At 28.6% G+C, this 23,632-nt stretch overlaps 1 protein-coding gene across 1 annotated transcript in view; it reads left to right on the top strand.

Moving 5' to 3' along the window:
* The window catches only part of LOC105145514 (metabotropic glutamate receptor 8), a 124,003-nt gene that overhangs the window by 15,789 nt on the left and 84,582 nt on the right, over positions 1-23,632 (top strand). The window contains exon 2 of the mRNA XM_087405082.1: positions 22,441-22,636. Coding sequence (XP_087261208.1) covers positions 22,441-22,636 — 196 coding nt within the window. The remainder of the gene's footprint in view (positions 1-22,440; positions 22,637-23,632) is intronic.

Below are 23,632 nucleotides of genomic sequence, written 5' to 3'. Positions count from 1 at the left end.
ACTTTATTATTATGATTACAACTATTAAAATGAAAAATTAAAACTTTTTATAAATAAAATATTCACGAAACATATTTTGTTGCATTTTATTTTAATAAAATAATAGATTTTTAAATATTTGCTTGAACACGTATTATTATCGTCAATGATAACACTTCATATTGATTTTCCGCTTGTTACGCATTTTGCGCTTGTTGGAAATTTACAGTTCGATGATCGTTCTGTTTGACTATATAAGTATATACAGTGAGTGCAAAAAATATTCGTACAGAGAAAATGTTTTTTAAAAAAATTTTATTTTTAAAAAGTAAATATTATTCGGCGAGAAATAAGTCATCGAATTCATATAAATACTATCGATATAAATAATCGATGATTTCAACATTAATTTGACGTCGAGTTGACGTTTAATTGACGATCATTTCTTCTTGGATAATTAACAATTTATTCATAAAGAATAAAATAGACTGTATGTTTCTTAAAATGATATATACCAAAAAAATGTGTATTAATTATACAAAATATATCATCTGAAAAATAAGCGAAAATTAAAAATTATATTATTTGAATGCTCAAAAAGTATTCGTACAGATGAGAAATTTAGCTTCTAAAATCAAGAATACATGTGAAGCTCGTTTGTTTATGTTAGAACAGAATGTATAAAAGTATTAATTAATGTTTATTTTCTACAAATAAGATTTTTTTAATAACAAATTTTCTTGTACGAATACTTTTTGCTCTTACTGTATATTTTTCAAATTTAAAATACAGTCGAGTACAGCTTCGAACGATCGACGTCTAGAATTAAAACTATCGTTTTGAAAAAGTGTCACATTATGAATTTATTAAATATTATATAATCGCAGATTAATAGCTAATATGGATTCAGAGGACTTTAATTGCTTGTCGATTTTGATTAATATTAGATGTTCGTGCGCAATATTGTTGAAAATGAAATTCAAGGATTATAGTATATGCGGAATTATAAATTAAGATTTTAGGCAAAAATAAAATGTTCATACAATACAATTGTTGTGATAAAGTAATTAAATTTTATTTACAATGAAATAATATTTACAGAAGTTCTACGAATGTATATGAGTAACAGACAGATAAATAGAATTTATGTAAAAAATAAGACTTTTTATTTATATATTCATACAATGTTAACATTATCGATATAAAAATATCTTTCAATATTATTTTTATAGTTTAATTTATAGTTTAATTTAATTGTAATTAATATTATACACATTATAATTTATAAAATAATTTATAAAATAAAGATTTTGTAATCAACATATTCTAAAAAATGTTATTATAAAAATAGCTTTTATCACATATAAATGAATAATTTGTATAATCAAATACAATATTAAAATACAAATTTAAATAATGGTTATTTATGTTATACTATTATGGGATTGCTTAAGCAAGGAAATATGTTTCTCGACGACAAGACGTTCTCCAATTATATACGGATTAAACATCACGTAGTTTCACGATGGACGTTGCAGCACAGCTATACCGCATCTCCGCAAACAGGCCGCATGGTACATGGGACGCATAACTCGTAGTTGCACGTCCGGCCAAAATGGAGTCACATATCGATTATGGCATTTCGTCTCAGATTTCCGGGAACCGCTAGGCTATCTAACCCGTTTCAAGGCAATGCATATCAAAGTGGCCTCGCTTCAATAAAAGCTCTTAATCCTTGCAATACTCTCGGATAATATCGATGTCATTATTTTTGGGAGCAAAGCTGCTTATTACTTATTATGTAAAGAAACAAGAAAATAATATTGAGCTTTGAGGCAAACTTTTAATACACTTACAAAAGAGAGATTTGATGTTGTGTGTCAAAAGTTAAACGAAATGTTTTGCGTTTAAATTTTACTTTATAAATATAAAATAATAAAATATAAAATAATAAACTTTTATTAATTAATTAATAGTATCATTAATTAATTAATATCATCAAATTGTCATACAACTAATCACACCACATTCATCACGTTTAGTACTTTATAATCATCAACACATCTGTATCTTTATAAACACATTTTATAATTTAAATGATCAGTAAAAAGATTAAAAAACAATTTTTTTTTAAATTGTGCATGAGAGAGGGAGAGAGAGAACTACGTTTTACATAAATGCGATGTTCATGTAGCGTAATGATGGGTAATTAAAGGCAAAACCGCACAATTTGGAACCGCATCGATCGTTAATACTTTTCGCAGGCGATTTAACTGAAATTGTAATTCTTTAGCGGTTTGTATCATTTATAACATCCATTAATTTCCGATTTATTTTGCGTAACCGATAGTCCAATGACAATTCTCGATTTAATTCGTAGTCGAATTTATTTCTGATTTGCGCCGTTGATCGTTCCCTTTTATCGTGAATGACCAGATTTCGTCCATCGAGTGGCCAAAAGAGGGACAAAGGCTCGATTCATCTCGAATGAAATCACCGATATCGTTCGTATATGCAGTTCCATCGTGCTGAAAATTTCACGAAAGCGACGAGCAAGTAGTTAATCGAGGTCACATTATTACGTTATATTGCAACGAACTAAATTTTCAAACATTCAAAAATTTTATTTCCATTGTTTTGACTAAACAATGTGAATTTGTCATAAAACACATAAACAGAAATATTGTTTTTCTATTGTTTTATATTTTCTGTACAAGATATATATCTCGTATTGATAATCATTTTTTTGCACTGTTTTGTATGGAAATTGGACAAGTCAAGTGTTTTAAATTTTAAAATAAATATTGTATAAATTTTGTTAAACCTGTGTCATACATAAATTTATTGGAGTTTGAAGTTTAACTTACATCACTTTAGGATAAACGGTTTGTATGTCGTACGACGACACGGAAGAAGACTAATGTGAAAGGAAGGGAACTTACGCCACTCGATCTATAAATAAATCCTTCGCTGCTTTTCATAGCTCCTGAAAGGTCCTTTTTGGTGATACGCGGTTTATCTGAGAGAAAATCGTGGTTCGTATATTATCCGCAGTCCTCTGCTCAACTCGGACGTCCATTCTCATTTTAATATTACTCGTCCTACATCTCTGAAATAATCTTCTATAATATTAAATTATTATATCCGACTTTTTCTTTGTCTCATTAATTATCAACAATTGATGTCGCATTTTTTAACACTAAAAATGTACTGAAACAATGTTATTTCTTTCTGATATTTTTTTATTGCATCAAATTTTGGTAAATATCACATTCGTATTCGCTTTTGAATTGAATACCAAATCATGATTCCATAAAAGATGTACTAATTCGATATTAATAAATAACGATGCGTGCTCACACAACTAGTCAAAGATTAATGTCAACATTAAATTCTGTTATACTGATGAACCGTATAAATTGACGTAACAATTGACGAGACATTAAAATCTATTAATATTCGTTTAATTAAAATGGACAAATTCTGTTCCGCATCTCATCGATCAATTATATTGACGTCTACATATAATTCGTATTTTACGGTGGCGTACACAACGTGTTCCGTGTCGTATATCAGAACGTATAATTTTAAATAGGTCTCGTCAAGAGACTTTTTTACTCTTTTTGCATTTCCAATATTCGCGTATGCGTACATCCGGTCTTTAAATTCTCATCAGGGGTGCGTCTTTATCTCTGTCAACTCTCGTGCAATTTCGGTCAAATCAATGAAACGCACGAGCGATTTTCACGTCGCGAATATCGACGAGGATATTGCGGTACGCGAACGGAATGCAAATATCGCGAATGCGACAAGCGTCCCGCTGCATTCTTATACTCTGTAGTTTTCTTCCCAATTCTTTGGAAAATCCAGTTTCTCACTATAAGAAAATTAGCCTTTCGAGATGTTTCAGGACTATTTGTTCTCAACTTTGTTTTTTTATTCACTGTTGTCTATAAATTAGATTAAATTATTACTTTGATAAACATTTTGTTGTTTCTTCCACAGAGAGAGAATAAAAAATGTTCACGTTCGAGGCTATTTGAAACTAAACTGCATTAGCGAGATATTCACAGTACACGAGAGACTAATAAATGCAAAATGCAGCCATTAGTTCCCTATATAATTTTATTAAATCTTTTATTAGTAATTTAACTGTATTACATAATTATGATTGATAATATGAAAAGGTTGTTCTTTTTATTGCATGTATTATCGCATATCTGTTAAGTAAGACAATATGATGATATTCTTGTATAATTCTATATCTTTTTACGAAGAAATTTCTAATTGTGAACATTAATGGCACAGGCATTTCGTTGTAATTAATACAATATTTCTATCTCTTAGCGCGAATCATGAAAAAATGATGTTCGCGTTCGATGACCGCATTCATTCGGTTGTGACGCGAAGTAATCCGTTTGGAAAAAAGGTGCGAGAATATCTCCACGGAGAACTCGCTCGCTCTCCTGTCCTCGAGTTTTCAATTCCAGGATGTCGATAGAGTCTCGCCGCTTCGCATTTCTGTTAAGGAAGGCCGGGATTTTCTTGCACCCGGACGCTTCTGTATGATCATAAAGATGATAACATCCCCTACGTCATCTCACTTCTTCCATCTTCGCATTCGCAGCGTAGAAATGGCCAAGATGATTTACAATATAGGTGTTTACAATAATTTAACATATATTTGTGTAAAATCAGATTATTTATACATATTAAAATTTATTAATTTTTGATATACAATTGAACATTATATATTATGACATGATAATCAGATTCTTTATTATTTTATATTTTTGTATAGATTACGTTTTATCATAATAATGTACTTTATATCTTCTTTATTTTGTTAAATAATTTTAATTAATTTATAGTAATTTTAATATCATTTAAGATCATTGTTTTCTTCTGTTTAAATGCTCGTCTTATCTAAAATAAAATCTCTTGATTGTTTTGATAAAATTAAAAATCGCCCAGCTCGATCATATTTTTTAAAGATAAATTGAAGAGATTATCATAACTGAGATATCTCCAGATTATTCAGTATATTTGTACCCACGGAGTTCTCACCGAGACATGATGTCAAAGATAGAACATTATCGCACTTTAACATGTTATGAATCATAAGCACGTCGTTAGGAAAATCAATAAGAATTGGAGGAAGCCAAGACGTAACATGGTATTATGCAAGAGTTAACGACACGGAGCAGACGTCGAAAATATTACAAACTGAAGATGTAGAATTTCTTTTTCAATTTAAAACGGCTCAACTTCCCTTATTTCAATGATCCAGTTTAACTTCGTGTTTCTGGAGCTATCTCAGTGACTTTCAGATCAAACATTAAGCACTTTATTAATTATTTTATTAACGCTCTGTTTCAGTACATATTGTGAAAAATTTTAGTATTTTTTTTAAATACACATATTGTAGAAATATATTATACAAAAGTGTATTCGAAAAGAGTGAACTGTGGATTTAACTGATTAAATAATACAAACAATTAGTTTAACACTGTGCTCTCTAGAAAACATTTATAGAATCCGTGTTGACACATTGATCTAATCACGTCGATTGCCGCACTCGACAGTGCTCGGCAAAAGAATTAGCCTGGGAGGGGTTTAAATTACTCGCAGAAATTGCATTGTGGCTTGTATCGGGAATTGTTGGGAGAATACTTGACTGTAAGTTCCGTAGTGTATCTATCCTAATTGGTTTTCCGTGTATACGTTCCTCGACGATCCCGACAGACAACGCGAGCAAGGAACGCGAGAGTATTGTGCTTACTCATTCGACTATGTGGAATTGCGGGTAGGACCGCTTGACAATAACGACTACTATGTTGGACACACACGTGACAAATCGTCCAATCTTACATCAAGTTTGTAGATTAGAATGTCAGACTCTATACAATACGACTAATGCTATTCTCAATTGAATATTCTCCAGGTTATATAAGTTATTAACGTGATGACATGTTACTATGATTTCAATAGAATAATAGAACTGAAACTGAAAAAGAAAAATATTAACTGTGAAATGTTTTTTTACATACTTTTTATATTAGAAAATACATTAATATCATTTGTCATTACTTTCTTCCATTAATTTGCTAATATAAAACATGTATCCATATTTTTCTTTTTTGTGTAAAATTATCCCAAAACAGTACTTTTTTCATTTGTAGCATATCATTCTTCATGTTTTTAACTTTATTATTAATTTATCTATAGTGTTTCTTCGTTCTGCGAGGTAACATATATGAGATAGATAAACATGATTTAATCAAAGAGAGTGCATAATACAAAATAACTGAAATAATAAAACATCAAAAATGATCGTAGATTATACTATCTCGCGAAAAGCTTTCTCATGCTAGTGACTACTTCCTATCAGAAACGGAAATGGAGATTCGCAGACGGCATCAAACAAGAATTGCTTGAAGTCGTAAAGTGACCCTCAACTTTGATCGATGTGTCGGCTCGACTATCTCATATCACATCGGCGAATTCTATCGATTCAGCAGAGTGGAAGTTTCATTCGTGAATTCAAGAATCTTTTTTGATGCAAGAATAATATAACAGACAGCTTTATTTTTGTGTCCCTATATTTATTGCGATCATAACAAACTGGGAACATTTCTTGAGGTTTGTGTTTGTTATCGTGCAGTCATTTATGTCCAAATCATATAATATCCTTTTAATTTTAAGATATTTCAAGAGAATTAATTTTATAAAATTTATTACCGATTTATTACGGACGTCCATTACACTCTCCACGAATTACATATTTTACGCTGACGTTAACAAGCAGTAACAAGTATTGATTTTACAGACTTTACAACATTCGATAATATTATCACAAAGTAGGTGAGAGCACAGGATATTTGCATAATGCATTAACGCACATTGCATAAGGCATATTGCAGAGAATCAACTAATCTTTTAGTCTTTTATTTTATGAAAAGAAAGGAAATGAAGGACTTTGATCAGTTCTCTTATTTTTTTATGTATATTATATGTTACACAAGACTCTCTGTGCTCTCGTTCTAAAAAACAAATTTGTATTTCCATCGTGCAACAGGATGATCATTCTTGCGAATTTCAACGGACTGCTTTGTTCATTTTTATTCGAGTTATTTCGTGCACTTTGCAAGGAGAACCTGCTAAGATCCCACCGCACACCAGGATTTAATGGCGAACAAGTACCGCTCCAGAACTCGCGGAATCCATTAAGAGTAGTGCCGGGCTTATGGACAGAGAAAAGGGATCGCAAAGAACGAGGTTAGATAGAGAAAGATATGAATAGCTTTATGTGAATTTGATGTTTTAATAATTTCCGATCTACACGGCATAAAGCTTCTGTAACTTTCGTTTTACGGAAGCAGTGGATAGTCCAAACGAATGGGAAATTGGCGGATAATGAGTTTTAAATGAAGCCTCGAAACTTGAGGGTAGCTATCGATTTATCAATGTATGTGTATGTGTAATGATTGTAAAGAGTTCTTTTGAGAAGATCTTTTCTACGTTGCTTTTTTTTACTAAAAGGGTATCCAAGAATACGAACTTTCTAGCTTACATAAGTTTATTTACTTATAATATATAATTTTTAGTCTCCCCCAATGACTTAATCTAGCTCTTTATTAATATGTTTTTAATCTGATTTATAAATAATATCTTTATGATTTTGCATGATATCTCCAATTATAAATATAAAATGTATTAAGACATACACATTGATGTCAGAAGTACATGCAACAAGTAGATTTAATGAATAAGCGATGAATATTCTTGGATTCTTTTTAAGTTTAAAGAAAAAAATTTTTCTTTGTTGATTAAAATTGACATGAATTTTTATTAATATTTTTTATTGATATAACATTAATCTTTATATGTAGAGCTTGAACTTATATTCGTGCTTATGTTAAGAAAACAGCTCTTCTTTCAGTTTTGTTTAAATTCGAGGTTAAATTTGATTTCGTAAAAGGGCGGAGGAGTAAGCAAGAGATGCGTAGGAGAATAGATGTTTACTTTCTGTCTTGCAGTCTTCTACATTGGAAAATAAAAGGAGCTCGGATATCTGACGAGTTCCCTGATGGTATAGAATGTCGTCTTTGACATTATCCCTCGTCTTCATGCCGATGACTCTTAAACAAACTGATGCCAGCCGCCAAAAGTTTTTTTATAGCTTATATTTTGTTTTTTTTTTGTACTTTATATTATTTCAGTCGCGACTTCCTCAACTTTTCTTTCAACCCATTAAGCACTAGTCACAAAGCGTACATAAATTTTCTTCACAACTTGACCTACAAGAGAAAAGTTTATCAAGATATGATGCTTGCACATTGCCAGAAAATGTATAAATGTATAAAAGACAGAAGAAGAATGATGAGAAACAAATTGTAACTCAATACGTAGATTTTCTTACATTAGTATCATAAGTAATAGTAACTTCAATGACAAAAAGTATCTTAAATGATTCAGATGCTTGATTTATGCGCCGTGATCGAATATCAATAAAATATTTTAAAATAATTTTAAAAAATATTAAAATATTTGTACAAACATTTTATAGGAAATTTATAAAAAATGTTATAAAATAGACTTAACGATATTTATAACTGAAATTATTATACGTTTTAAATTTTAATTATATAATAATCATTATAAATTATGAATATATTGCACATCTGCTTTATTTATCAAAATCATTTCCTTTTAAACGACAAAATTAGTATCGATGACAGCAAAAGACCATAAGTTCAGAATTTTTTCGACGTAATCTCAAAAATCTACACTAAGCTGGCTACTATTCTTATTGAACTCGAAGACCATTTCTAGAAAGCCCTTTGGGCCGAAACTTCGAAGAACTTGCTTGAGGAAGGGCATTCCGCTTTTTTTAAGAAAAAGTTCGCGATATTAGAACGATAGAAAAGTTCAATTGAAAAATGTTCAGTATTTATTGCGTATAGCGCTCAATGGTCATATGTTCATAATTTTTTATAATATTTCAGTATACATAAGTTTTTGTAAAGCACAATTTCTATGTTAAGAAATTTTATTTCATTATGAAATACAAAATTTTATATATATATATATACTGTGTGTGTATGTGTGTGTGTTTATTTAGTATGAAGTTATATAAATTATTACACATCAACTTGTATTTAAAAAAAACCGATTATTGTACGTAATGGAAAAGTTATATCACGTACATATCATATTTATGTTTTATATCTTTTATATACGTATTCATTTATATAAATATCGAATTATTTTTTTAAATTAAATTACAAAGCTGAAGCTTAAAACATAAAACGAAATTGGAGCGAAGAAAGAAATAGTTACAAAAATAGTAGATTTAATTTTTAATGTGTGATTATAAAATTAAATACATGTATATTATATTGGAAATTTAATTTTACAATAAGATTTTTATTAAATTAAACGTTAAACAAAGTATAATCTCAAATATTGTTTACATCAAAATCAAATTTCTAAGAATTAACATGCTATTATTATAAGACTTGTGCAACGTAGTTTCATTTGTATAAAATAATAGTAAGCGCTTAATGTATCACAAACCGCTTGAGTTTGCAAGGATGCATATAATATTTCACTAATATGCGGCTTAATTAACCCATTTTTTAACAGCATAAAGAGCTGTGCTGAAACATCCTGGCTTTTTTGCAAGTGCTCTTCTGTCCTCTTAAATGTACTGGGTTTTAATAACGAGCAAACGTGTATTAAAGATGCATCAATTATAAACGCAAGTTTTGTACACAACTTTTTCCTTCATATATTTGACATAAATAAATTTAACGAAATACCTTATTGCATTGTCTATAAAAGATTTAAATTATTTTTATTTAATGATTGAATTATAAGTTTAAGATTAAATTATAAAATTATTAAGATTAAATTATAAGTTTAACGAAAAATTATATTATCTTGTGTGCTCGAAATTGATATCTCACAAGGGACGTTTTTAAAGATAGTTTATATGATTAAATAAATTTCGTAAACAAATCAATAGTCAACGGTGCTGAGAATTAAAAACACGTTCTCATTTCTGTAATATCCTTATGTCTGCTGCATAATGCTTTAATTAAAAAATAATTAAATTGGCAACTCCTCTTCTTTTCGGGTCAACTAGCTTTGACCGGTACTCAATCTCATTTTTTTTATCAAGAGCTGAAAACTGGTACTCACACAATTAAAAATTAAAAAAATAAAATTACTGAATTCACGAAATGGAGAAATGTTGATTTTCAAATATTTAAACAAAAGTAATTTCAAATTAATTTCAAATTGAGTATGCAAAGTATATATACATAATTACATTTGAAAATTTGAATGAGAATCGCAAATTGTAGACTGGAACAATTTTTGCAAATAGAATAGATAATGGGTATGTGTTCTCATTAGAGTTGTGAGAAATGGATAATTGGAGATAAAAGGGGTTGAATGTCACGTGATTATCTTTCGTTGCAACATTTTCGCAGTCGTTGCGGAATTTCGGATTTTATGATCGTAAAATCTATCTTAAATTACTAGATGAGACGTCATTGAATGCGGTCGACTTCATACGAAGAGATGAAAGTCGCACTCGGCTCTTTTTGGATCAGATTTAATATCTCGAAGGGTTGGTTACCGAAGGGTAAAGATCGGAAAGTATAAAGAAAAAGATAAAATGGAAGAGATGCGGATGAAAGTTAAGAGGAAGGAAGTCGGAGTTGAAAAATAAAAGTGAGAAAGAGAAACGAGATGTGCGCGAGGGACGTAATGCAAAAGATGGAGGTAGAACACATTGGGAATAATGTCATATCGATTTTCTGAACCCTTTTTCCGCCGTCTGCGGTGTCGATGTCGAAGGGCGTCGAGTTAACTCGAGCGTTAAATGTTGAAGTAAATTTTTATGAAGTATATGTCTTACTTTTAATATTCTAATTTACATAAATTAATTTATATTTTCGCATCAAAATCGATCATCTTGATCCTCAGTCAAAAAAAACCACAAAAAGTAATGGAATTTTATATAAATCATCAAGTTTTATTGAAATAAATATATAACGCGTTAATTCTAATAATATGTGTTTAAATTTATTGATATTTCTTTAGTTCTAACATTGGAGCTATTTAAATTTTATCTGATATTTATATATTATAATGGATTAAAACAGCCATTCTGAGCGCTAACTTACAGTGAGAATATTAAATTCTGAGGTCACTGATGCTTTCAAGATTGATTTATACGGCTCTCAAAATAAACAGCTCTTACTACGAAGGCGCTACATTATTTTATTGGACATTCCTTCCGCAAACAGCTGGCAGCAATCGTGTCCCGATATAGAAATCTCGGCAACGATTCGTGCCACAGATTAATTTTCGTCGATGGATTGGAATTCTGAATCCAGAAAGCTCGATGAGAAGCGTGCCTTTTGTCTCGTCAACTATAGAATTTCCTGTATTTTTCCACAACACCGAATAAAATGATCGAATTCCGTTGTGGTGGCTCGTGCACTTCAGCAATCTATCTTTCTCCATCCCGTTTCATCTTTCGATTCCCCGGTATTTTCGCGTAATCGCTTTTACGCTCGTTTAACTTTATTCCATTCACTTGAGTCGTTTTCGTGGCTGATGCGCATTGCACGTGCATTACTTTTGTATTTCACGTGTCAAATGCACTGTCGTTATCATGTAAATTCCAGATAATTAGCTGAGATATTTTACTAATGTGTATTTTACTAATATGTATGCATATTCTACTTGTTAGAAGATACTCTGGCTAAGATAATATTTTTTGCAATAAATTATTTATATTAAAATGGACGATCGATCTAATTTGTGATATTAATTTCTGCTTTAATTTGTGATTGCGTTTCATTGAGTCTGATAAATCATATCGGCGCGCAATTTATAAAACTGAAATAATATATATTTGCAAAAATTCGCATTTACTATTATTAAGCACTAATTGTAACATCTGCTTTGGTCGAAAATAGGAAATTATTTCTACTAATTAGAAGGTACTGTTAGGATCATCAAATGATATAACTTAATAGGCCTGTTCTTTTTAGCTGAACTTTTGCACAAGTTCATCTTTTTTCCTTTTTTTCTTCAGGAGGAAAAAAGAGGAAGAAAGATAAACTAAAAAAACGTTCAGCCAAAAAGGAACAAGCCTAGAATATCGACTAGCGGTCACTAATATGCATCAGATCTATGTTATTATAAAACATATATTTCTTATAAAACAAATTTAAACAAAAATTATACCAAAATTTTTTAAAGAAGCCGTTAGACAAAATATTTTTTATTTCGATAATTTATTGTGTGTGCGTGTGCGCGTGTGCGCGTGTGTGCGTGTGTATGCGTGTGCGTATGCATGTGACCTATTAGATTCCATAAAATATGTATAAAGTTTTATACATTCATCTTATCCTCGTGTTGACATAAACTACAAGTATATTTGCAAGTGCATCACGTCGACCGAATGTTAAACAACAAATATGAATGTTGCATAACAATTCCCACGATTTTTTTGCATAAATTACGGTTGCATGTTTCATAGGATCTGAAGGATCCGACATCTGCGATATGACTCATGTAATTTAGTCTCGTGTTACGATGTTACAGGTAATAGGTAACATAAATCCGACGTATTCACTATCTCGATAGTAGATATAGGTTTCTTTTTGCAATGTCTAAATGCACGTCACGTATTTTCTTTCTTCTCATATTTCCTTTCACATTTTATGTTTTCTCGAGTATGTGAAAGTAAAAGAGTAAAGGAATACTATACACTTATAGTATTACACATAAGAATAAAAATAAATTGAGCATAAAAATTGCGTACTAAATTTTGACACGGTAATGTCAATTTTGAAAAATTGTCGGAGATTCTTATCTTTTTGCTATTGATTTCTTCAATTACTTTCATGGTAATTGTCATCAGATTTTCTGGAGCGTACGATGACATGAGGAATTATGTGCTTTCCAAGAAACTTCATCGAGCTATCATGACGGTGACAAATTGTTCGATTTCAAGAGCTATGCTATTCCCACCCTTTAACTTTCAGTTTCTATTCGTTTCGACCGTTTATCAGGAAACTTCAGATTTCGCTCTATAATGCATTTATCTATCTTTCATATATCCTAATGCATTTATTTCATCTATCTAACTTGAAAGCTATTAATAGATTTTTAATATCGATACCTCATCTGTTTATAAATCTGTTTATGCATTTTAAGAGATTGAATTTGCAAAATATTAAAAATTGAATTCAAAGTATTATAGTAAAAAATTGCGTCTTAAAGATGCATAATTTGCACAAATTAATGTAATTATAGCTTGTTTATTATACAAATAGAACAAATTTTATTCTTTTCTGTAAGAAATTTTATTCAGAAACATCCCCCCCTCCTCTCTCTCTTTCTTTTTCTAATTTCTATTCCAATATAAAAATATTACTTAAAATATATATATATATATATATATATATATTAATATATATATATATAAAGCATGCAAACATATTTTATACGTAATAATACGTGTAGTACGTGTATAATAGAGAACAAATAAATTATATATCAATATTTAAGATAGATACCTAAAGCGTTGTTTATAACGCAATAAAATCCTTTGAATATTTCGCATGATTAAGTTATCATTTGCATGCGACCGCCTAGAAAAGAGATTTTCCATTCTGAGATGATTGGAGTTTCTCGCTTCTACGAATCGCAATATCCAAGAAATTTTAGAGAATAGCACGATTTATCTCAGAAATGAAACCAGTCAGAGGAGTCCTACCGCATCGTGACGAAGCAAAGTCAGGACGGAACCGAGTCGAGTGTATCGAAGGATTACATGCACGAGTAGATATCTCAATTTCGTTCTCAATCACTCGACGTCGCCAGAATGAAAGCGCAGCTTTCTTTTATTACTTCTGTCTCTTGTACAACATCTGAAGTAAACCATGCAGTCAAAGAACGTATACACTATAAAGTATGTGATTGGAATTTAAAATTAATCGGGACTTCTTGCATAAATCTAAGAGTTTTAAATATTTAATCTATCATGCTTTTTCGACAAAACTCGCGGAAGACAAGAGTATAAGTAATTGAGGAAGAAGAAATTGTCACCGTTTATAAAACGCAGTATTGAAAAGTACATTCCTTTAATTAGTTTTCGAAAACTAATAAAAGGAATGTACTAAATAAAGGAATGTACTTGCGTATGTCTTTATATTTTTGAAACATTATATTAAAATTACATTTATTATTTGATAATTTTTTCTTAAATGTCTGATTAAGATCATTTCAAGGTTAATAAGTTGAATCCAATAATTAATGGGTGGCGGATAATTAAACAGACGTTTTCTTCTTTTTATTATGAATTCTATTTTCCTGGATTTAATTAAAGAATTACGTGAAAAATCTATATTTTAATTGAATAAATTATTTAGATTGTTTTTTTTTCTCTTAGATACAACAATTAATCTAAGTATTGAATAAAAATTATACTTTTTAAAAAAAGTGACACATTAAAAAATATTTTAACAAATATTAAATTTTATATTTTATAAAAAAATTTTTACAAACATTCACATTTTTTTTACTTTTCCTTTAATTAATATTATTGAATACTTGATTGTAAATTTGGCAAGTACAATAATTTTCATATATTGAAAAAAGATGCAGTGTTATAGTTATTTAATTACACCGTTGGAAAATTTGTATTAAATTTAATACATTTCACGTGTTTCAAATTTATGTGTTAATTTAACACAAGATAAATATATTAGAAGATAACACAAATTTATTTAAAAAATAAACATAAAAAATAAACATAAAAATATTGACGCAGTTTGTAAACAAACTGTACAGAAGTATTTTTTAAATAAAATTAATATTTATGATATATTAAATTAGCACATATTCTATTCATTCATCTTAGAATTTATGTTTTAAAATACATTATTTTTATGTTATTTGTTCATAAATTGTTAGTTTGGCATTAACATAAATGTTGAATATTAATACAAATTATTTAAATAACATAAGATACATTATGTTAAAATAACATTCGAATATATTAAAAATTTAACACAAAATTTTAACAAGGACTTGAGTGACCGTTTCCAACACAAATAAAAAATGATTTTTGCTGTTTGAAAATCTGATAGATTCAATCAGTCTGTCCGAAAATAATCGCATTAGAATTTTTATAGAAATTATAGATGAGCACGATTACTTTTTTCCTGTTCGCATTAGAATTTCTTGTGAATCGAAATCTAATCGTTATAACAATTAACATGCACATAATTCCACACAAATGTTCATATTTTTGATAATATTAATTTTAAGTGCCATTATATTAAGACATATAATTTTTAGAAATTACCAAGTGCTTGAATTAATTTTTGTATAGAATTAAAAACTATATGTTCTCAAAATTATATATATTTCTTTATTAATTATATTATATATATTTCTTGTTTACTTTTATTTTTAATTTTAAGGATGGTAGAATCTCATAATGTTGCTCCTTTTATTCTATGTTATTTCGAATTACAAATTGTAGAACTCCGCTGCGTCCATTTAGTGGCGATTGCATAGTGTTCTTACAGGAAACTTTTATTAAATATACAGGGTGTCTGGAATTTAAATGTCAAAACATTCCAGACATCCTATATATTAATATACAGGGGTATATTAAATATAATCAGAAGTTTTATGGATCCAACTAGAAAATTACACTCATATAGTTAAGTCTATCAAACATTCTAGTTATAAAATATCGAGTCTTATCACTTATTAATTAAAAATTTTGCTTGGTTTTATCAAAATGCATTTAACCATCCATGTTTTGTTGGTATGTAATCAAACCATTTGTCTCTGTAGAGTTTTTAAATAGTGGTTTAGCGTTTGAATTTATTTGTTAATTGAAAATATCTCAGAAACTCTTTAATAATATGGTAAAAGAAAGAGCATTTGATCTATATAGTATTGCAACACTGAGAGAAAAATGTTTGGTATTTGTAACTATAATTATATATATTATTATAATTATGATTATTACTCCTATAATAATAATAACAATATCTATGTATATAGTTCTAGCAACAAATGTATATAGTTGGCAACATAAATGACTATAATTATAGTTAAAAAATATGACTGTCCCAATATAACTGTAAAATTATAGTCTTGAATCATTTTTATAATTAATAATTAATTATATAATAATTAATTTCAACTGTTTTATTACAATAATTATATAGTAGTAATAACTTTAATTATAGTAATATATAATTATAGTTACAAATACCAAACATTTTTCTCTCAGTACGATCAGTACTGTACGATCAGAATTACAATATTAATTTCTATCTCTACGTGGTGTTTTAACATTTTTTAAAAGTATTTTAATTCTTGTGAATTATGGTTTTTCTTATTGTTATTTTAATAATAATAAAAAGTTTACTATAAAGTAATTAAGATAATGTTAATAAATAATTTTGTTATTTTATTATATATAGATATTAATAATTTAATCTTAATAATTAAAAAGATAAACATATTGAATACGTTTTTGAATTCAAGCCTCTTGATTATTTTTCGTTTTTTAAAAAAAAATGTATTGTTCTGTGCAATCAATCTCCATTTAATCGCGAATGTAATTCATCATTTTTTAACCGACATTCAAATTTGATTGTATTCCTTTACATTATAATCCGTTATCCAGTGTGAATTTGCTTTTTTGTCTAGCTTCTAAAGATAGTCGGCACATTATTTCGAGCTAGCTCTTCTGTTCGAGTAAAACGATATTTTTGCTTGAGTGGCTACCTTCCGTAACATTCTCTAAGGGCACTTTTCGGCAGGTACTCGCGAATCAAATCAAAGACGTGAAACACGCTATTTCTAAAGCGCTCAACGAAAAGCTTCTTTCATTTAGTTACATGTCAACAAGATACGTTAATATAAAGGTAGAAGTAAATTGAAGCATTTCTGACATATACTATTGACTTCATGTTTCGAATAAATTCTAACAGAAGATATTAAATTATCATAATAATAAATTTTATAATATTTTGTAGCATTTTATAAAATTTGATGACATCAATTTTAGTATTAATAACAATTAGTTTTAATTACTGTGATATATTTAAAAGAAAGTTTGAAATTTATATTTAAGATAATAAAGATTAAAATTAAAATCATTTAATTTCTTTATATTATTGTGATTGACTGTCTTATAAAAATAATAAAATTAGAAAAAGTTTAATTATCCTTTATCCATTTTTTCCTCTACTCTTTTTCTGCTAATTTAAAAGTTTAAAAGAAAATTAAGAATTCTTTTGTCTTTTGTTCTCTTAGCTTTATTTACTTACGCAGTAGTTGATCTTTATTGAAATAGAACAATAACGGAAAGGAAAATTTTTATGACGGTTTTTGTAGGATAAGATAAAAGAGAACGTTACTTTGTCTCTTTTAACGTACACTTAGTAATGAAGTTAAAAGAATCGAAAATTTTAATAAAAGACCGTACTCTAATGGAATTACTCGTACTGCGATCACTGCCACAGACCGCTCTACATTCATGAGACTCTTCTGGGGTCAGTGGAACGCCTCACTGAATTCTGGTATGTTCGATACAATGCCATTCAATCTCAGTTGAGGCGTTGAATGTTTAGCGTGCTGTATACATTCTTGAATGTAGTCAGGTGACAGAGTTAAAAGAAAGGACAGATAATAGAAAAAAAATAAAAAATTACATTACAATAATATAAATGTTGAAATTAAAATACAATTTCCGATATATTCCAATTTCTCATATATCCAATTTCTGTCATAGTTTAATGTTTATTAAAGAATGTTTGCTATGAGAAACAATTTCTTGCAGTTAATAAATATTGCTTACTTAAAGAAACAATAGAACTTTTTAATGTATAAAAATGTTAAGATTTTTAATTTTGTTTATGTAAAAGTAATTTATTGATAATTAATAGCTTATTCCTCTTAATATAATATAATAATTTTATATTTTATTATATACATATGATACGTATGTATACTAATATGTATATACATATATACATATATACATATATACAGGTGAGTCTGATAAAAAGTTTACCACGTTTTTCTTGAAAACGTTTAGAGAGAAGATACCTATTATCAAAATTGTAGAATAGTTGAGAAACATATTTAATGACCTTGAATAATCTTAAGTGTCCTTGGTTTTTATACTAGCAATAAAAAATTTTTTTTTAATGAAAAGGGGTATTTTTTTACTCGTTCTATCGATGGTGCTTAATGAGCTGAATAAAATTCAATTATTGTAGGAATATAAGCCAAAATAATTCAGATGGTTCAAAATATGTTGATTGAGACACGCCTATAATCTTCTTGGAAATCTTCTAATTCTTGAATCGTGAAAGAAGGAGAATAATACAGGACCACTTCTATCAATCCATTTGTTTGGAAACATCTGGTCTTGTAGTTATTCGAAAATTAGCATATTTTAATATTCAGATTTGAGTTGGAATTAACAAGTATACAGACAGATCACGCTGCGAATAAAGTTTTTTAAAACTGTTATATTCTAATGAAGGAGCTTTTGATATGTTAATAATTTGGGTGTTGTGGCGTGATAATTTTTTTCCATCACTGTCGCGGATCGTCTGCGGAGAGATCTTGCGTCCTCCCAGCTCAGAGAATACGTAAGCGGGCGCCAGATATCCGCTTCATTAATTTATTTGAATAAAAATTACTTTTTTTCGTTTAGTCCCACATTTAGATTTAATATCCCGTGACAGACTGACGGACCGGTTGAACTATTGTTTTTGTAATCTTGTCGTTTCATCTACCATCAGAAAAATATTTACTACGCCGAGGAAGAGGAAAATACAAATACTTAGCTGGGGGCCGCTTCGTTTGGAAGCCCGAACACGCAGGTCGTATGATTCCGTATATTTTTGGTACTATGCTGCCATTCAGACCCTTGTTGTATCGTACACGAATTACAGGAAAAATTATGGAAGGAGGAAGCTCCATGTACGCCAGATGAGGACCGAGGATACAATATGTCAGAGATAAAGACACGAAGCCGATGGCGGAGCTTTCCTGGATTTTCCGAACCAGCCCGAATAATCAGGAGACTTAAGACTGTACTTAAGACACTCTTAAATACAAGAATCGACTATGAATATCGATCTGTTTCGCGTCATGAAGTTGATACTGAATCTTCCCTTGTGACAAGATTCAGTATGACCGTCCCATGTTTCACGTTTCACAGTTGTAGCTCTTGAACTTTTATGAACAATCCATAGACAGAAAGGGCAGAGATATTTATTAATATTTAGAAAAAGACACTGTCTTCTGTGTTATTCTTTGTGAAATTATCCAATTTAACATGTTTGGACTATTATCTTTGGGGAAGAATGAAGGAACTAGCATATTTTCAATGTCCTACTATTTCGGAAAATTTGAGAAAGAAAACATATTTTTCGCAAAATGATTCAAGAGTTAGAAGAAGTCCAAGCAAACTTTCCATCAACACTACAGTCTAGATCAACATGGCGAACATTTTGAACATTTTTATTGCAATAATAAAAAATTTGTTCTAAACTTTTAGTCTGACCTTTTTGGTTTATATCCCGACAATAGTTGAATTTTCAAAAGAATACTCGAAAAGATACTCTAATGCAAAATTATTGAGCACCATCGATAGAACAAATAAAAAGTATCCTTTCCCGTTAAAAAAAATTCTTTATTAGTAGTATGAAAACTAAGGACATTTAAAGTTACTCAAAGTCATTGAAATATGTCTCCCTACTTATTCTATAATTTTGATAATAGATGTCTTTCTCTTATCTCTAACCATTTTCGAGAAAAACGTGAACTTTTTATCAGACTGATTTTGTAATATAATTATTTTTATTGCCGTTTAGCTTGTAAGAAGAATATTATCCTCTATTTGAATATTGTCTTTTATCAATATATAATAGTCGAATAAATTTTAATATTATTTAATATTATTTAATATTACAAAAAAACAAACCATATATTGCAAAGATCAGTTTAATTAGAAATTTTATGTATAATATTAACATATAATATTAACAAAGACGAACATGAACATTTTGCAAAATTCAAGACAACTTTATTATTATTGTTGTTACTATTATTATTATTGTTTAAATTTTTCATAAATTTACAGTTCAAATTATTACATAATATCGAATTCGATTCATAATTTATTTTAAATTCCACTAATTTGTAGCTAATATTTTATTATATTATTTATGTAAGATAAGAGAGAATCTCCGGATCCAATTGAAAGATAAGAATATAAATAATTTTAGTTGCAATATTCCTTATCTTTAATCGTTCTTATCTAGACATTAAGTATAAAAAATCCACGAGAAATTTACTTTTGGTAAAGATTCTAAATTAATTAGAAAAAATTGGATTAAATTATAAAGTTACGATCTTGAATAGCTTTTGGAGAAGGTAAAATAGAAGACAATTATAAAATCGAAATACGCCGTGAAGATGTGAACGAAAATAAAATTTGTTTAACGAAGTCATTTCACCGGCAGTACTTTTCTTCCTTCTCATTTGCATCGTAAATTAGATTGCAGACGCACAAATAGACACAATCAGCAACTTTTCCTTAAGAAAATGATGTGTTTACAAAATCTCGAAATGTACATAATCATAAGTGAAAGTAATTAAAAGGAAAGACACATTTTTTAAAATGAGTGCATTTATTTCGCTAACATGCAATGTTGCTCGTTTAACGAGTAAAATCGATTACTACAAGTAGAATAAGGATAATTACTGGAAAACTTTCTGAGCTAATGAAAAAAAAAATTCAGCTTTCGCGACGATTGCGAGAAGAAAATTGGACGATAAAAACGTAAGGTCGTATTAGTCGACGGACAATGAAATAATTAAAGGAGAGGTGTAGGGTGAATTTCCTTAATCCTTGTACGACATTCTAAAGCCGAATTAAATTAAAGAAAAGACAGCATCGTATTTGATTTATGTTTTAAATCATTTGGTTTATGTTTTGCACGATACTAATTCTATATTGATAATTTTTATTCAAAAGATTGAAAATTTTACTTTTTGAAGCAACAATTTCGATCGATTTTTGAAGAAGAAAAATTTAGATGCAACTGATTCTTGCAGGAGATTCTTTAAACGTCAAAGTTAATATGACGCGGATAGAGATTTATTGTCGAAAAGAAACTCTTTCATAAGTTTAGAAATCATGACCTAAATAGAAGAGTTTAAAATAGACAGAAATGGAAAATATAACATATGATGTATTTATTCTTGTAAATATTTTACACACGAGCGTACGATGTATCCGCTTCCACTATAAATTCATGTTTTCAGCACACAAGCAGAGAATTATATATGACGCTGCATATCGAGATTTTCGTTTCAATGCCTCGTTACAAGTCGTTTTGAAGCAGTTCTTACAGCGCCGTACAATGATAATAAATCACACCATGAAAGGGATGTGAAGGAAATTTAGACAATATAATGTGCAAACAGATATATCCATAATGTATAATCATTTTATTCTAATCGATTTAAATAAAATATTGAAATGTGTCAATATTGTATTTTCTCTCGAATAAATGGTAATTTTATAAATATTCTTTTAATACTTGTCTTTGATGTCTTCAACATCCTTATGTGTTATTTTATTATAACCAGTTATGTAATATTTATAATTTATTCGTGTTATTATATTCCAGTTTTGGAGAAAAGTGTGTATTTTAAAATTAGTTATTTATTGTGGCAATATTAAACATAAATTAATTTTAAGCTAACACAAATTGTTTGTTTCAAGTTCTCTAGAAGAAATATAGTTATTATTATGTATTTTCTTATGTTAAAAACTTATCCCTAAAAAAAACTACCCCTATTTTGATTGATGTCATTTGTCTCTTGCATCATTTTTTTTTGGAAGAAGTATTTGATTTCAACTTGTATCTATCACTAATGAAGGCCAATGTATTTAGAACACAACCCACACATATAAAATTTGAAAAATTTCACTTTGTGTCATTTTGTATGATATATGGATATATTAAGAATAATATAGCGAATTCGGTTGGATGCATTAGTGCATATGATGCATATTAAAGTTGTACACTGATTTAATCTGAAATCTCATAAAAAATAAAATATAGGTATTTTGAATTATAAAATACATATTTTACTTAACTGCGCAATAAAATATATCGATATTTACAGTTTAATTGTTTTAATATTTAATTAGGTACACATTTTTATATCAATTTACGTACAACTTTAATATGCACTGGTGTTCACCGAGGACATCTAATCGAATTTGTTAACTAATATGTAGCAGGGAAATATTCATGTATTACTGAAAAATTTATTAAAAATAAAATAAATATTATTTTTATGTTTTAGCGAGGTATCAACCACGAGCTACTCGAGTTCAACTTTCGCGGCCAAGATGAACTTACATAGGATCCTGTCATGGATGTGGTGCTTCCTAATTACAAGTGAATGTTACAATGCAAAGAAAAGAGGCGAGGATGGCTCGAAGTTGATACGTATTGATGGTGATATCATCCTCGGCGGGATTTTTCCGATGCACGAACAGGTAAAAGCTTTTTAATTTTACTATGTAAAATTCGACATATCAATGATTTCGTTAGTTACAGATTTCCTTGGTAATTTTACAGAATAAACGATTTTATTAAAGTATCCAAAAATTTAAGTATATACAGATCTAAAAATAATTTTGTTAGTTCGTCAAAATAATTACATAGAAAATTGGAGCATAAGCAATAATGCAAAAAGTTTTAACATTCTAGCAATCAATTTGAGCATTCTAATTATTATGATAACAATTCAAATAAATATTTTTGTATCTATATCTAGCTAAATTTTTAAATAGTTTAGTAAAACCATTTTTTTCATAATTTAAAATTGAATTTTCTTTAGTGAAAGTTTTGGTTGATCACATTTAAAAATTTTTTACATTTGTTTGTTTGAAGATTCTCAAGATTCTCAAACGCTTATACATTTTTATTTTTTAAAAGTTTGACGTTTCCCATATTATATATATTGTATTATACATTAAAATAAATGATATATACATAAGTATTTATAAAAAAGTATTCATAAACGCAATAAATTTACTGTGCAATTAGTAAGAAATGAATATTTTGATAATTGAATAATAAAACATAAAACTTTTATTAAAATAAGTTCAAAGCAGAATAGAAAATAAAAGTTTATTATCCATTTGCATAATTTACACTTATAAGATTTTTGTTCTCTATATTAAATTAATATTTACTAATTATATTTTTCGAGAAACTTTTCTTAAAATCTTTATTTACAAAAGTTAATTTTGGTTATAAAATATAATTTTTGACAAAAATATGAAATATTATTGTTGCAAATGCATACATCATATGATCTATATGTGTATATCATGAATATAATTCGCGAATTATGTAATATAATTTTATTTTGATGAGTGAAGTTGAATATATTATCTTTTGTGTATAAAGATTAAATTGGTACACACGCGAGTTTCTTTTATATTGGATCTCGTCTGGAGCGGGCAATGTGCATACATCTCGACTTG

Source organism: Acromyrmex echinatior, chromosome 4 (assembly GCF_024713525.1).
Source record: "Acromyrmex echinatior isolate Ae372 chromosome 4, ASM2471352v2, whole genome shotgun sequence".
Classification (NCBI taxonomy): Eukaryota; Metazoa; Arthropoda; class Insecta; order Hymenoptera; family Formicidae; genus Acromyrmex; species Acromyrmex echinatior.
This window is presented reverse-complemented; position numbering and strand designations above follow the sequence as displayed.